Raw genomic sequence first — 13,735 nt, 5'->3', positions numbered from 1 at the left:
GTTTCTCTGCACTTCCTGGAAGATTTTTACCTTTTCCAATTCACATTTCAGGAAGTTGTTACTCTTTTGCATAGCTTCTCTTTCCTTTCCCCATTTTTCTTCTAGCTCTCTTTTAAGATTTTTAATAGTCTCTTCTAGGAGAGCCTTTTGTGTTGGGACCAACAATTGTCTGGAGACTGTATCCTATTAGTCTCCTCCAAGTTGAAAACCTACTCTCTTTCTCTATAGAAGCTATTGATCATCCTTTTGGGTTTTTTTCTTAATTTTTTTTAAAGCCTGCAGGGTCTGCCTTCAGGGCAAGGAGATTACTAGCTTTCTTTGCAGAGCAGTGATGGGTGTATGGAAAGTAGTTGTCTTGCCAATGGCTGCAAAGAGCTGCGGGGTACAGGAGTGCTCTAGAAAAATGTTCCACACCAGGAAGTAAGTAGGCCTGGGTTAAGCTGTAGAAGTGTCCTGTAAAGAACCCTGCTGTGCGGATTAGTGACTGCCCTGGACTAGAGGCTGAGCAGTGAAAGTGTCACTACCCCAAGCCAAATACCCTGTGGGGCTGTGAGTATTAGCACTTGCCCAGTGAATAGTTCCACAGGACACTGGAAGTGGCTCTGCCTAGGAAAGCACAGTCAGACTGGGGAAGTTCTATTGCCCCAGGGTGAGCTCCCCATTGTGCAGATTAGAGGCTGCCCCAGGTTGCACCCCTCTGTGGTGCAGATTAATGGCTGCTGGCTAGAGTCCCATGCTGCAGATTGCCACTGCACAGCTGTGCTGTGGTCTGTGCTGAGTCACTTCCGGTTTTGGGTGGGTATAACCAGATCTTGTTAGGTTCTGGAATTTTTAGAGTATCCTCTACCTTTGGCTTTAATTTCTCTGCTGGTCTACTGCTTTGTAATCAAGGCAGAGCAGTCAGCCTATGGCAGAATCGTCTTTATAACTTTTCTAGTTAGAGAGGCCACCCCTGCCCCTGGTCCACTTCAGATGCTAGTCTTTCCTATCTCCCTATCTTGATCTGCTCCTACCCCTCAGGACAAACCTGTTCTGGCAATCTTCCAGATTATCTTTGGCTGGTAAGTTGTTGTACTTCTCATCTTCGTGAATTTTTCCAGTCAAGTGCTATTTTTGAGGCTGAATTTAATAAGTGGTCATGAGGGTATGAGAGGAGCTTAGAAAGTCACATGTGCCTTCTCTGCCATCTACTCAAATCACTCCTAATGGGAGAGCTCCTTCACTGAATTATCTGATATATATTCTCCTTTGTATACTTTTTCTCATTTTTATTTCACTTTTGAATTGGATGAATGGAGTTTTGTCACTTACTATGTGTGTTGATTACAAAATCAAGGGAGGGAAGGGAGTCAGACCTTAGCAATAAAGCCTGGGACCCTCATGCCCTATAGATGAATACTGAACAGTTGGTGAGTAGCATTTCAGAGTAGGAAATCTATTCTTTTTGTGTCATGAGACCCTCTGACAGTTATGATCCCCTTCTTATAATTATGTTTTTAAATGCACAAAATACTCAGCAATATCACTACTAGTTCTAATTCCAGAGATCATTAGTCAAAAAAGAAAGGAAGCTATGTGTTCTAAAATATTTATAAGAGATCTTTTTCTAGTGACAAACAACTGGAAATTGTGGGGATGACCATCAATTAGGGGATTCCTGAACAAGTTATGGTATACAATCATGATGGAATGCTAGTGTGCTATAAGAACTGATGAGCTCAGTAAAACGCAAGGCTGAAGTTGGAAAGCTTCCTCTTCTTGAGTTCAAATCTGATCTCAGACACTAGCTGTATGACCCTGGGTAAATCACTTAAATTTATTTGACTTAGTTTCCTCATCTGTAAAGTGAGCTGGAGAAGGGCATGGCAAACTACCCCAGGATCTTTGCCAAGAAAACCTTAAACTTGTTCACAAAGAGTCAGATGCAACTGAAAAGCAACTGAATAAGAACAAAATGAAATGTAATGAGGATAAATTATAATTAGTTTCAAAAATTCAACTATAAAAATACAAGGATGAAGGAGACAGGACTTTTCATGAGGAAGAGACAAGAATTTTAGTTAATCAAAAGTTTAATGAAGAATTGGCAATATGGAAAGCACTGTAGAATCAGAAGAGCTGAGTTCAAATTCAAGCTTTCCCATTTTCTACCTGTGCAATCTAGAACATGTCCCAAATCCTCTGGGTCTCTGTTTCCATATTTATAAAAGGAAGAATTTTAACTGGATTATCTGTCTAGCTCTAAATCTTGTGAGCCAATAAAATTTAATAGCATGATATAGCTGGAGCAATAAATGCCATCTCAGGTTTCACTAAATGAAATTAGCATTCAGTTCAACAAATTACATATGTAATATTATAAGTATGTATATGTATATATTCAAATATTATTTGAGGTCTAAATAAAACATTCTGAAAGGAATAATAGCAAATTACAGTGTATCTGGAAGAGTACATATGAGGAACAGTAGAAGGAACTGGGGATTTTTATCATGGAGAAAAGACATAGAGGGAATATGACAGCTGTCTTCAACCATTTGAAAGAATGACATCTAAAAGCAAGCTGACTTATTCTTTGTAACTCTAGAGGGCAAAACTAAGATCATGAGAGGAAGAAAATGGATAGCAAATTTCAACTTGATAGGAAAGAGAATTTTTTTTTTTTAACAATTAGAACTATTGAAAAATGGATTGGGTGCTGTTATGAGACAGTGAGTTTACAATTTGAAAGCAAATGCCAGTTCATGGGATTTTAGAAGTAGAAAAAAACTGTCATTTAGTCCAATACCCTTACTTTTCTTTAATTTTTCTTTATTAATACATTTTAATTTTCATTGACAAGTATATTTATATACATAAACAATAAAAAAGAAATAAAATGCAAAAATGAATGAAATTAAAAAGTTATTGCAAATGATTGTACATGTAACTATACTCTTCTGTTATTAACTGATTTCGATTCCCTTTTATGTGTTGTCTTCCCTCATCAGAATGTAAGATCCTTGAGGGTAGGAACTATCTTTTTGGTTGTATTCATATCCCCAAGGCTTAGTATAGTGCCTGGCATATAATGTGCATATGAACATTTATATGGGAGCAACAAAGTCATCCTCTAACTTTAACATGAATTTGACCTTTTCAATTTATATGCTTTTAGTTCTGCTTTTGTCATTACACATCACTTCATATACCTTCCCATATTTCTTTGAAATCTTTAAATTTGTCCTTTCTTTTTTCTCTGTATACTCATGGTAACACAATTTCATTAAAACAAAACAATCTGACTATTCTATGGAATTTGTGGATTTCCCCTTAGAAATGTTTCTGCTGAATAACAGGTGTAATTCTAAGTTGAAAGCCTGAAGAGATGGGGTCATATCTGCCTAAAATATTAATAAGAAAAAGATAATGCTAGAAGGCAAAGAAATTCGAGTCAATTGCAATGGACTGGGTTGCTCCCAGGTGATATGTTTCCTTTCAAGTAAGGAGGAAAGAGTTGAAAATTGTGTGTACTATTAAGCACAACAACTCTTAGATGACTTTGTTTAATCTTTTTAATAAAAAGATGCAGGGCAGGAGGGGGCATTGCTTATTGGTAATTAATTGGCACATATGTCTAGACAAAATGCATTAATAAAAGTACTGCTGACTAGTTTTGTGCTACTTAGTAGATAATGACAAAGAGATATTATCCTTAGTCTGATAAAAGCAATCTGAATCAAACCACTTGTTTCCCTCCAAATCTTCAGGGATTATGTTATGTACATGGTATTTCCAGGTTTACAAAAGCATTTACATTTGTTTCCAAGGTCATTGGTTCGGAACGGCACCACATCTTGGTACTACAAGGGAAGAACAGCAAGAAGTTAGGAGTGTTAATTGTGTCCTACCATAGGTGATTAACTGGGCAAAATGAGTAATAGTGAGCCAAGCAAGATTAGAGGTATGTTTTAATGCAACTTTGAGATTAAAATTCATAATCTCAAGAGTTAAAAAAAAGGTTATGGGGCAACTGGGTAGTGCAGTGGATAGAGCACAAGCCCGGAAGTCAGGAGTACCTGAGTTCAAATGTGACCCTGGGCAAGTCACTTAATCCCAGTTGCCTCAGCAAAAAAAAAAAAAAAAAAAAAAGGGTGGATGGGTTTACAAGATCAGTACTTTAACACATAAACTATTAAGTCCTTACAATAGCTTGGCAACGTGGACAGAGTTCTGAACTTGGAGTGAAAGAGACTAGAGTTCAAATCTTGCTTTTGATGTTTCCCAGCTGTGACCACATATAAATCACCTAATCTCTCTAAGCCTCAGTATTCTCATCTGGAAAATAGAACAGCTGCATTTATAAGCCTCTAAGGTCCTTTTCAGTTCTCAATCTTTACTTCACAGGTAAAATTTTGAAGCTCAGATGAAATAAAGTATGCAAAATAATTTACATACTTTAAAGTACTATTCTGACTGTGTTTTTGTTACTATTGCTATTTTTATTATTCAGACCATTGAAAAACAATCACTAGGAAAACTAGATCAGAGGTAATGGAGATTAAATTCTGAATTTGAAGATTTAATTCCATCTCTGACATTTATTATCTGAATGACCTTGAAAAAATCATTTTACTTTTCAAAATTTCCATTCCTCTTATGTTTTTAGTTTTAGACACCATTTAACCAAAACATTGGAAATGTTCACTCTAAAGAATATTATCTGCCATCTGGGACAGGGATAGGGGGGGAAGGAAGGAGAAAAAAAAATTCAACTTAAGGTTTTGCAAGGGTGAAAACTATGCATATGTTTTGAAAATAAAAAAGCTTTATAAAAAGTAAAAAAAAATACTTTCTCTTTTTGGCAATGGTTTCTGGCTAACTGAGATCAGGAGTAGTGCTTCATTTATGAATGAGTCCCTCACCTTGGGGTTGTTGTTCCCAAGTCAATAATAATAATCCAAAAAGCTCATAATTACCTAGATAGCACTTTGTGATTGTATATCATCTCATTCAAGCTTCAAAACAATCCAGGGAGGATGGTGCTATTTTTAATTCCTATTTTACAGGTGAGAAAACTGAGGCAAGAGCTGAACTTCCCCAAGAAAGCTATTCTAAGGCCTGGTTTTCTCTAACGCTAGTTTGCCATTACATCCACTCTTCCAAGCTGATTCTCCTTTACATTCTCAATGCAGAAAATCCCATGGGATCTTCTGCTACAATGCCCATTTTTTGGTCTATTTTTGATCAGTCTCATTTTTGGAAGGGAAGGATAACAATGAAAGTCAATATGCCCGAAGGTGATAAGTCTCCTAGAATCAATGGATCACCAGAACCTTAGAAATCCTCTACCTCTTGGACAGGAACAAACATGTCTCGAGCCTACTCATCAGAGATTCAGTGCTATTCCGTGTATCTTATAAGAAGTTCTATTTTCAGTAGGACTAAAATGTTTGTTTGATGGACAATCAGTAGCTTCCCACCTCAAATCAGCTACTTTTTTCTCTTTCTTCCTTCCAATTTATTATTAGGATCATTAGCAATCATTAACTCAGAAGCAGCCTCCATGCTACTGAAATGTCAGCTTAACAATTATTTCTAACCCAGTGTGAAACAAACAAATATTAGAGAAATGTAAATAGAGTATAAAGAGGAACAACTACAGGGCTGACTCAGAGGAATACTTCCAGCTTTAAGTGGCAAGCTACAAGAACCTAGTAACAAGCAGGGCAGGGAAGTCCTAATCACCACTTACTCATACAAGCATATTTCCATGTGGGAAAGTGGTGACTGAATGGTATCTTGTCATATCAAATTTCACGAGACTGTGTTGGTTCCATTACTCAGAAGTCTTAAAAGTTCAGGCTGGCATGCCAGGACAGACCCAGCTAGCCAAAACTAAAATAGATTTTGCCCAGGGCAAGTCCATTTGTTGGCCCTGGTTCGTTTTGGAGAGATTTTGATATTAGGAGTCAGGGAGCCTATAGTCAGGGAGAATGGATAAATGACTGTGCTTGGCAATGGTCACTGAAAGGGTCTGTTTACCTGTGGTTAGCAGGCAAAGGAATGACGCAGAATGTCCCTCTGATGGAACTCTTGGCTTTTCCCCAAATATGGTTGGAAGAAAGAGCCTTCAGGATCACTTGATTTATATGGCAATGTGGGGTTGAGTAGGCTATCAGTCTTTTGCCAATCAACTGGTTTTTCGGTCTGTAAGGAGACACAAGAGTTAAGTCCTAGAGATTTTCTTATCCAGCACTTGTTTGGCACATACTTCTATATTATATTCCAAGGACCTTTTATTTCATCAGTAGAAATGACCCTTCCATGAGGGCTGAGAGAAACCCTTCTAATCTTTAGAACAATGGTCTCCAAAGTAGGGGACATGGCTGTGACTTGACCAACCAGAGTGGAAAGGCAGGTCATTCCCATCCTCCTCACAATAACTATTACTTGGTTTTATCTACAATACAACTACACCTACCTCAAACACCCACATTCTACCCCCTCTCTCCATTGTTCAAGCTCCCAAGCTCTTCCTTGGGAAATGGGGTAACGTGAAGGGGAGAGCAAGGAGCAGGAAAGAGGAAATTGGATCATAGATTCATAGATGGAAAAGATTTGAAGCTACTGGTCCATTCCCCTCATTTTATAGATGAGAAAACTGAGAGCCAAAGAAGTTTGGGCATTGACATGTATAATAAAGGACAGAAGTGGGATTGGACATCATGTCCTTTAAGTACAAAAAGTCTTTCCCCTGTAATCTGCTGACCTTTTTGGTCATAACTGAAAATGATAAGCTAACCACCACCCAGGCATGCATAGCAGCAGGGTTCTTAAGAAACCCACACCCCCATACCCACCCCTCCCTCCATCTCACTTTATGAGTGTCCAAGGTAGCCCTCAGAGAGTTAGTGAACCACAGGATTGCACTAATAAGAGTCCCTCCTCTCCCTTTTCATTTTGAGTGAGACAGAATGAGGCACAGGTATTGAGCAAGAAGGGATGAGTTAGTGAGGTCATTTTATTATTCTGCCTACCCCCAAACCACTTTTCTTCCAAACTTCCCTATTTCTGTTGAGGTCACCATCTGCCTTCCAAGTTACCCAGTATCATCTTATCTCCTCAATCTCTTTCATCCCCAAGTTTGAATTAGCTGTAAAACATTTTTATCTCCCCAACATGTCCCACATTTATCTCTTTTTCTCCACCCAAGTTGGAACTCTCGTTAATCTTGTCTCAAGTAGCTTTCTTCTCCAATCCATCCTCCATACAGATGTTAAAGTAATTTTACCAAAGTACAGATCTGACACATCACTATCTTTCCCCCTCCCCAGGTAAATTATAGTGGTCCTGTTGACTCTAGGGTCAAATATTATTATATCTTTATCTCAAACTTTGAACATGTTCTTTTTTATGTAAATTGTATAATATATCTAATTACTAGTATAATAGTACTTATATAATTTACAAAACATAAATATGCATATATTGCACACCCATAATATTGTTACATTTTTAGGACTATATATTTAAAGAAATTTACACACCACTCTTTTAGAAAATTGTCTTCATTAAATTCTCTGCTCCCAAAATAAATAAACACCTGTAGCCAACTTTCTAATATTGAACTTCTTTAAACTTACCTAGACTGGCCCTCAGATAGTAGAAACATTGACCCTTATCACTTTATGCCTCTACTAAAGCAATGACCTGCTGGCTACAAGTCCTTCTCCACTCAGATCACTTTAGCATCTTGTATATTATACATGCATATATGCAAGATTGATGTTGCATATAGTTTGTACATAGTTGTTTGCACAACACAAGATTATGAAATTATCCCTCAATCTACAACATCTTTTTATGAAACTCGCATTTCCCAACTGTGGGCTCCTTTAAGTCAGGGACTGTTTTTTTCCTTTTCTTTGTATCCCCAGTGCTTAACATTGCCTGGCACAGAGTAGGAACTAAGCAAATATTTAATGACGGCAGATAGGTATTGAAGTAGATAGAGTCTGGCCCTGGACTCAGGAAGATTCATCTTTGTGAGTTCAAATCCACCCTCAGACACCTACTAGCTGTATGATCTTGAGCAAATCACTTAACCTTTCCTCATTTTCCTCATCTATAAAATGAACTAAAAAGGGAAATGACAAACCACTCCAGTGTCTCTGTCAAGAAACCCCTGAAAGGGGATAGCAAAGAATCAGAATTGATTAAACAACAACAAATGTTTAATGACTTAGGAATTGACAGTCAGATATCCCAAACCTCTCTAACCTGGTGGGGACCTGCTGGAGTGTGGATTTCTCATATTTTCTTTTGATAGCCTAAGACTACCTCTACTTCATAATGAATCCTTATAGCAAATCTAAAATGGAAGACATCAGATATTACCTGGTATTTTTAATAAACCCTCTTTAACATGGATATCTTAGCTCTTCAGCTAGATAGCTCTCGAACAAGGATGGATGATTTCTCCTTTTTAATTGAATCCTTTTGTTTTTATATTGCATGTATTTCTGAATGGTTTCCTTCTTTCTTCTCTGCTCAGCAAGTCACTGGTTGACCTCTCATCTGGGATGTTCAATAGGAGGATTCATGCAGCAGGGAAGAGTCTCAAATTTGTTTTTTAAGTTTGTTTACATGCATCAATTATATACTGCTCACATATAGATTTGTTTCTGTCCCTAAAAAGTTTTCATCTGATTCTGATATCCATCTGAATGAATAAATATTAATAATTCAAACTAATATAGATCTTAAAAACACAATCTGCTTTGCTTTGCAGATCTTAAGTCATTTGAACTTAACCACAACACAGTGAGTGGGCCCATGCAAAGAGATAGATAGATAGATAGATAGATAGATAGATAGATAGATAGATAGATAGATAGACAGAGACATACATAGAGATACACACATATATATAGATATATCTATAGACAGCTAGATACATCTACTTATATTAGCAACTTGTTGAAGAAGCTAGAACCCATTCTCCTGACTTCAGGTCCAGGTTCTACAAACTACCTCAAAGCAGAGACAAAGTGGGGTAGAAAGGGGAAGGCATTGAAAGCACTGGTGCCCATTGAGTTCCAGATCTTTAGATTAAATAGTCTTTGAGTTTACTTTCCAATTCTGAAATGCTATGACGCTTTCTATAGTACTAGACCATGAAATCCTAGAAGGCAGACACTTTACATACAATAAAAAAATTGCATACAATAAGTACTCAATAAAAATTTTATGTTATGTTGAGAGAAAGGAGAAAAGAAGGAAACAAAAGCAGAAATGGGGTTTGGGAGAGAAATGAAAGAGTAGGAGAAAAAAGAAGGGGAGAAAGTGAGAAGGAGGAAAAGGAGAAAGAAAACTTTAGCAAAAAGGGGATTCTCCTAATTCTTGACATTTTCATCACTTGGAGAAAAATACCCAGTTGGATTCTTAATAAGCAAAAATGAGATAGGAAGAAAGCTTCACTTCCAGGTTCAATTACCTAGAAATGGAAAAGTTTATTTTAAAATTCCTTAGTTCAAGAAACTTATTAAGAGGATTATTCTTTCTTAGGAGTTTGGAATGAGTCTTGATTTTGTTGTTGGTGGTTGTCTGGGTTTTGGTTTAGTTTGAGAAGGTTTTTTTTGATCATAAGAATTGTGACAAAGACCCTTAAGACTTGCTTTTTTCAGACCTTAATTGGCAGCATTTACATCTATTAAGTATGTCAAATAGTAGTCTCCAAGGGTTTTATCCCTGACCCTTAGATTTTGAAGAATAAGGATATGTACACATGATCTTTCAAACTAAGGGGAAAGTTTGAATACAGATCTAAATACCCTCTTTTTATATTCTGTTCTTACAGAGCTGGGGTTTCATTTTCCCCATCTTCCTTGCCTTGAAGCCCAAATTTACAGAAAGAAAGACTATGAGGTATCAGATTAGAACCAGGTTGCTCAGGAACAAGGAGATTAAAAAAAAGAGATATGAAACTCTAGATAAAAAAATTTTGATCTTTGATTTTGTGCTATAGGGAACTCCCAGGTGAAGAAATTCCCTCTCCCAATGCAGGTCAGTACCTTTTCTGCAGTTTAGAATTTTCTAGAGTTGTTTGGTCACCAAGAAGTTAATTGCTTGCCCAGAGTCACACAGCCAATGTATGACCTTCAGAGGAAGAACTTCTTGACTTCAAGGCTATTCAATCCACAACATCTTTTTATGAAACTCAAGGAAAAGGAAAAGAATAAAGGATCAGAAGAAAACAGAGATGGGTAGTTAGAAATAGTTCAGTAAGAAATAGAAAGCCTCATATCGGGTATAGAGAAAGGCTGGGAATTATGAGTCTTGACTAGAGAGAACAGAGAGGGATTACATTACTGAGTAAAGGTTGGTTCCTTCCTTCTGATGACACTCTTTTTCTTTTTTTCCCCTCAATGTATTTTTCAATTGTATGAAAAAATAGCTTTTAATATTCATTTTTGTAAAATTTTGAGTTCTAAATTTTTCTTCCTCTCTCCCTTCCCTTCCCACTTTGCAACACAGTAAGCAATCGTGTTAAACATATTAGTCTTGTTGTGGAAGAAGAAACAGAGCAAAAGGGAAAAACCATAAGAAAGAAAAAACAAAAAACAAATTTAAAAAGTGAAAATACTACGATTCAATCTGCATTTAGACTCCACAATATCTCTAGATATGAATGGAATTTTCATCACAAGTCTTTTGGAATTGGATAATGCTCTTTTTATTTTTATTTTTTTACCCACTGTGAGACCTGATATTAGTAAAAGGAGAGAATAGAGACAGGCATTCATATTTGAGTGCCTTTGATGATAAGAGGGAATGGAGAAGCATTAATAAATATAATGTTGAAAGGGAGAGGAAGGTTTAAATTCTCTTTCCATTTTCACCTTGATCAGGATTAGGGCAACTTTATTCTCAAGAGTTAATTAAACTGATTTCTTCTCTGTGAGAAAAACCCTGAGTCACCAAAAATAACATGGTGTGGTGGAAAGAAAATGAATTTGGAATCAGAATTTTCATGTTCATTTGCCAATGCTGTGTGACTTTGGCTAAATTAATCAAAACTTTCTGGATTCCATTTTCCTACACCTACTTTCTGAAAACTAGATATAAACCAACTCTTACATCAAATACAAGAGCTCAAACTGATAAATAATTTAGATATGAAGGATAATATAATAAGCAAATTAATGGAGAAGGGAAGAAATTACCTGTTTCCACCTATTTCTAGATAAAGGAAGTATTTCTGACTTAAAAAAAAGATAGATTGATTAGAGATAAAATGGATAATTTTGATAATTTAAAAAAAAAGGTTTTGCACAAATTAAACCTATGCAGCTAAAAATTTAAAAGAAAATCAAAGAACTTAAAAAAAAATCTTTGAAGCAAGTTTCTCTGATAAAGGTATCATTTTTAAGGAAATTTGACTCAATATGAAACCTATTCAAATTAATAAGAATAAGCCATTCTCCAGGTGACAAATAGTCAAAGAATACAAATAAGATGTTTTGAGAGAAAGAAATCAAAACCACATGAAAAATGCTCTAAATCACCAATAATCAGATAAATGCAAGTTAAAACAACTCTCTGAGACATCATTTTATAACCATCAGATTGACATTCAGGAAAGCAATTTGGAACAATTTCTAAAAGCTACTAAACTGTGTATATATCCTTTGACCCAGCAATACCACTGTTAGGTTTATATCCAAAGAGATCAAAGAAAGAGGAAAAGGACCCATATGTACAAAACTATTTGCAGTAACAATTTTTGTGGTAGCAAAGAATAGGAAATTCAAGGGATGTTCATTAGTTGGGAATGGCTGAACAAGTTAGAGCTTATGAATATAATGAAATAATATTGTAATGTAAGAAGTGATTAAAAAGAATAGTTTCAGAAAAACCTGGAAATATTTGGATGAATTGGTATAAAATAAAGTTGGCAGAACCAGGAGAACAATCTACATAGCAACAGTAAGATTATAAAGTAATATATTGTAAAAATAAACAATTTTGAAAGACTTAAAAACTCTGAATAATACCATGACCCATTATAGTTCCAAAGACTCAAGATGAAATATGCTATCCATCTCTAGATAGAAAGCTGATAGACTCAGAACACATTTGAAGTCTATTTTCTTCTCTCTCTCTTTTTTTTTTTAAGGAGGAATTTATGTTGCATGATAATATATATTTGTTTCTCTTTTTTTTTTTTTCCTGAGGCTGGGGTTAAGTGACTTTCCCAGGGTCACACAGCTAGGAAGTGTTAAGTGTCTGAGATCAGATTTGAACTCAGGTCCTCCTGAATTCAAGGTTGGTGCTCTACCCACTGCACCACCTAGCTGCCCCCGACAATATATATTTATAATGTGTTTGCCTTCTCAGTGGGTGGCAGAGAGGGAGAGGAGGAGAATATTCAGAATTGAAAAAAATAATTTTTAAAAAATATAAGACTATTGATAATAATAATAACAATAATAAAATAAAGAATTAAACCAGATGTTCTTTCAGGATCCCTCCAGTTCTATATCTGCCAATGAATCAAAAAAGAATTTGTAAAGAATCCATTATCTGCCAGGTATTGTATTTAGCCCTGAAGATACAAGAAAGATGTGAAAAAGTCCCTGTCCTCAAAAAGTTTATTTACACTGTATCAAGGGGGCCAACATGTACTTACCTAGATGTATACAAAATAGATTCAAGGTGATTTGAGGGGAAGTCATTAATAGCCAACGGGATAAACTTCATTTAGAAGGTGGTGCTTGAGGTATTCTTAAAAGACCTTAAGTTGTTAAAGATTTTAAGAAATGGAGCTGTCAACAGTCAACAAGCATTTATTAAATGCTTACTATGTGCTGGGCACTGTGTTAATTACTGGGTATGCAAAGAAAAGCAATATATAGTCCCTGCTGTCAAGGAGCTCATTATCTAATGGTGAGGAAGAGATGTGTTCCAGGCATGAGGATACATCCAGAGGAAAGACATAGAGATAAAATTAGATTCTAACTATTTTAAAATGATTTTTATGCTAAAATATCTTTAAAATATCAAAGAAAGAAAGATTAGACTCATTGCAAAAATAGGTTAATGTGGACTGCAAAATTTTAGATCTTAAAAGAAGAAAAATAATAAAGTAAGTATATAGAGTGCTGGACAGGAGTTAAAGGACCTGGGTTCACATTATGTCAAGCCCTGACTAGCTCTGTAACCCTAAACAAATTGCTTAAACTCCCTTGGTCTCAGCTTCTTCATCTAAAATTTAGCTTTAAATCTATAATTTAAAGAAGTTGTTCAATGCTAATAACATGGAAGAAGAAGAGAATTGAGCCAGCTAGTAACTTAATTACTTGTGTAACTAATACCTTGTTATTGTTCAGTTATTTCAGCCATGTCCAGCTTTTTATGATCTCATTTGGGATTTTCTTCACAAAGATACTGGAGTGGTTTGTCATTTCCTTCTCGAGCTTATTTTACAGATGAGGGAACTGAGGTAAACAGGGCTAAATTACTTGTCCAGTCACACAGCTATTAGAATTCACAAAAATGAGTTTTCCTGACTTCAAGTCCATGGCACCACTTAGCTGCCCAGCTATATTCCCTTCATCCTAATAATTGAGGACCTTGCTTCATCCTTTTTTAAGAAATTAGGAGCCAATCACCCTGAGCTCCCTCTTCTTCCCTTCCCTACCTCTTCTAACCCCTTGACATCACCCCTAATTCTCTCCTTTAAATTCTGCTC

The 13,735-nt window shown here is 36.1% G+C and overlaps 1 protein-coding gene across 1 annotated transcript in view; it reads right to left on the bottom strand.

Moving 5' to 3' along the window:
* Nucleotides 1-2,794: 2,794 nt before the first annotated feature.
* The window catches only part of PLA1A (phospholipase A1 member A), a 61,461-nt gene continuing 50,520 nt past the window's right edge, over nt 2,795-13,735 (bottom strand). The window contains exons 10-11 of the mRNA XM_074301318.1: nt 6,025-6,189; nt 2,795-3,842 (exon numbers count right to left, since the gene is read on the bottom strand). Coding sequence (XP_074157419.1) covers nt 3,758-3,842; nt 6,025-6,189 — 250 coding nt within the window. The 3' untranslated portion in view covers nt 2,795-3,757. The remainder of the gene's footprint in view (nt 3,843-6,024; nt 6,190-13,735) is intronic.

Source organism: Sminthopsis crassicaudata, chromosome 3 (assembly GCF_048593235.1).
Source record: "Sminthopsis crassicaudata isolate SCR6 chromosome 3, ASM4859323v1, whole genome shotgun sequence".
Lineage (NCBI taxonomy): Eukaryota > Metazoa > Chordata > Mammalia > Dasyuromorphia > Dasyuridae > Sminthopsis > Sminthopsis crassicaudata.
The sequence above is the reverse complement of the archived record's forward strand: the minus strand, read 5'-3'. Positions and strand labels throughout refer to the sequence as shown.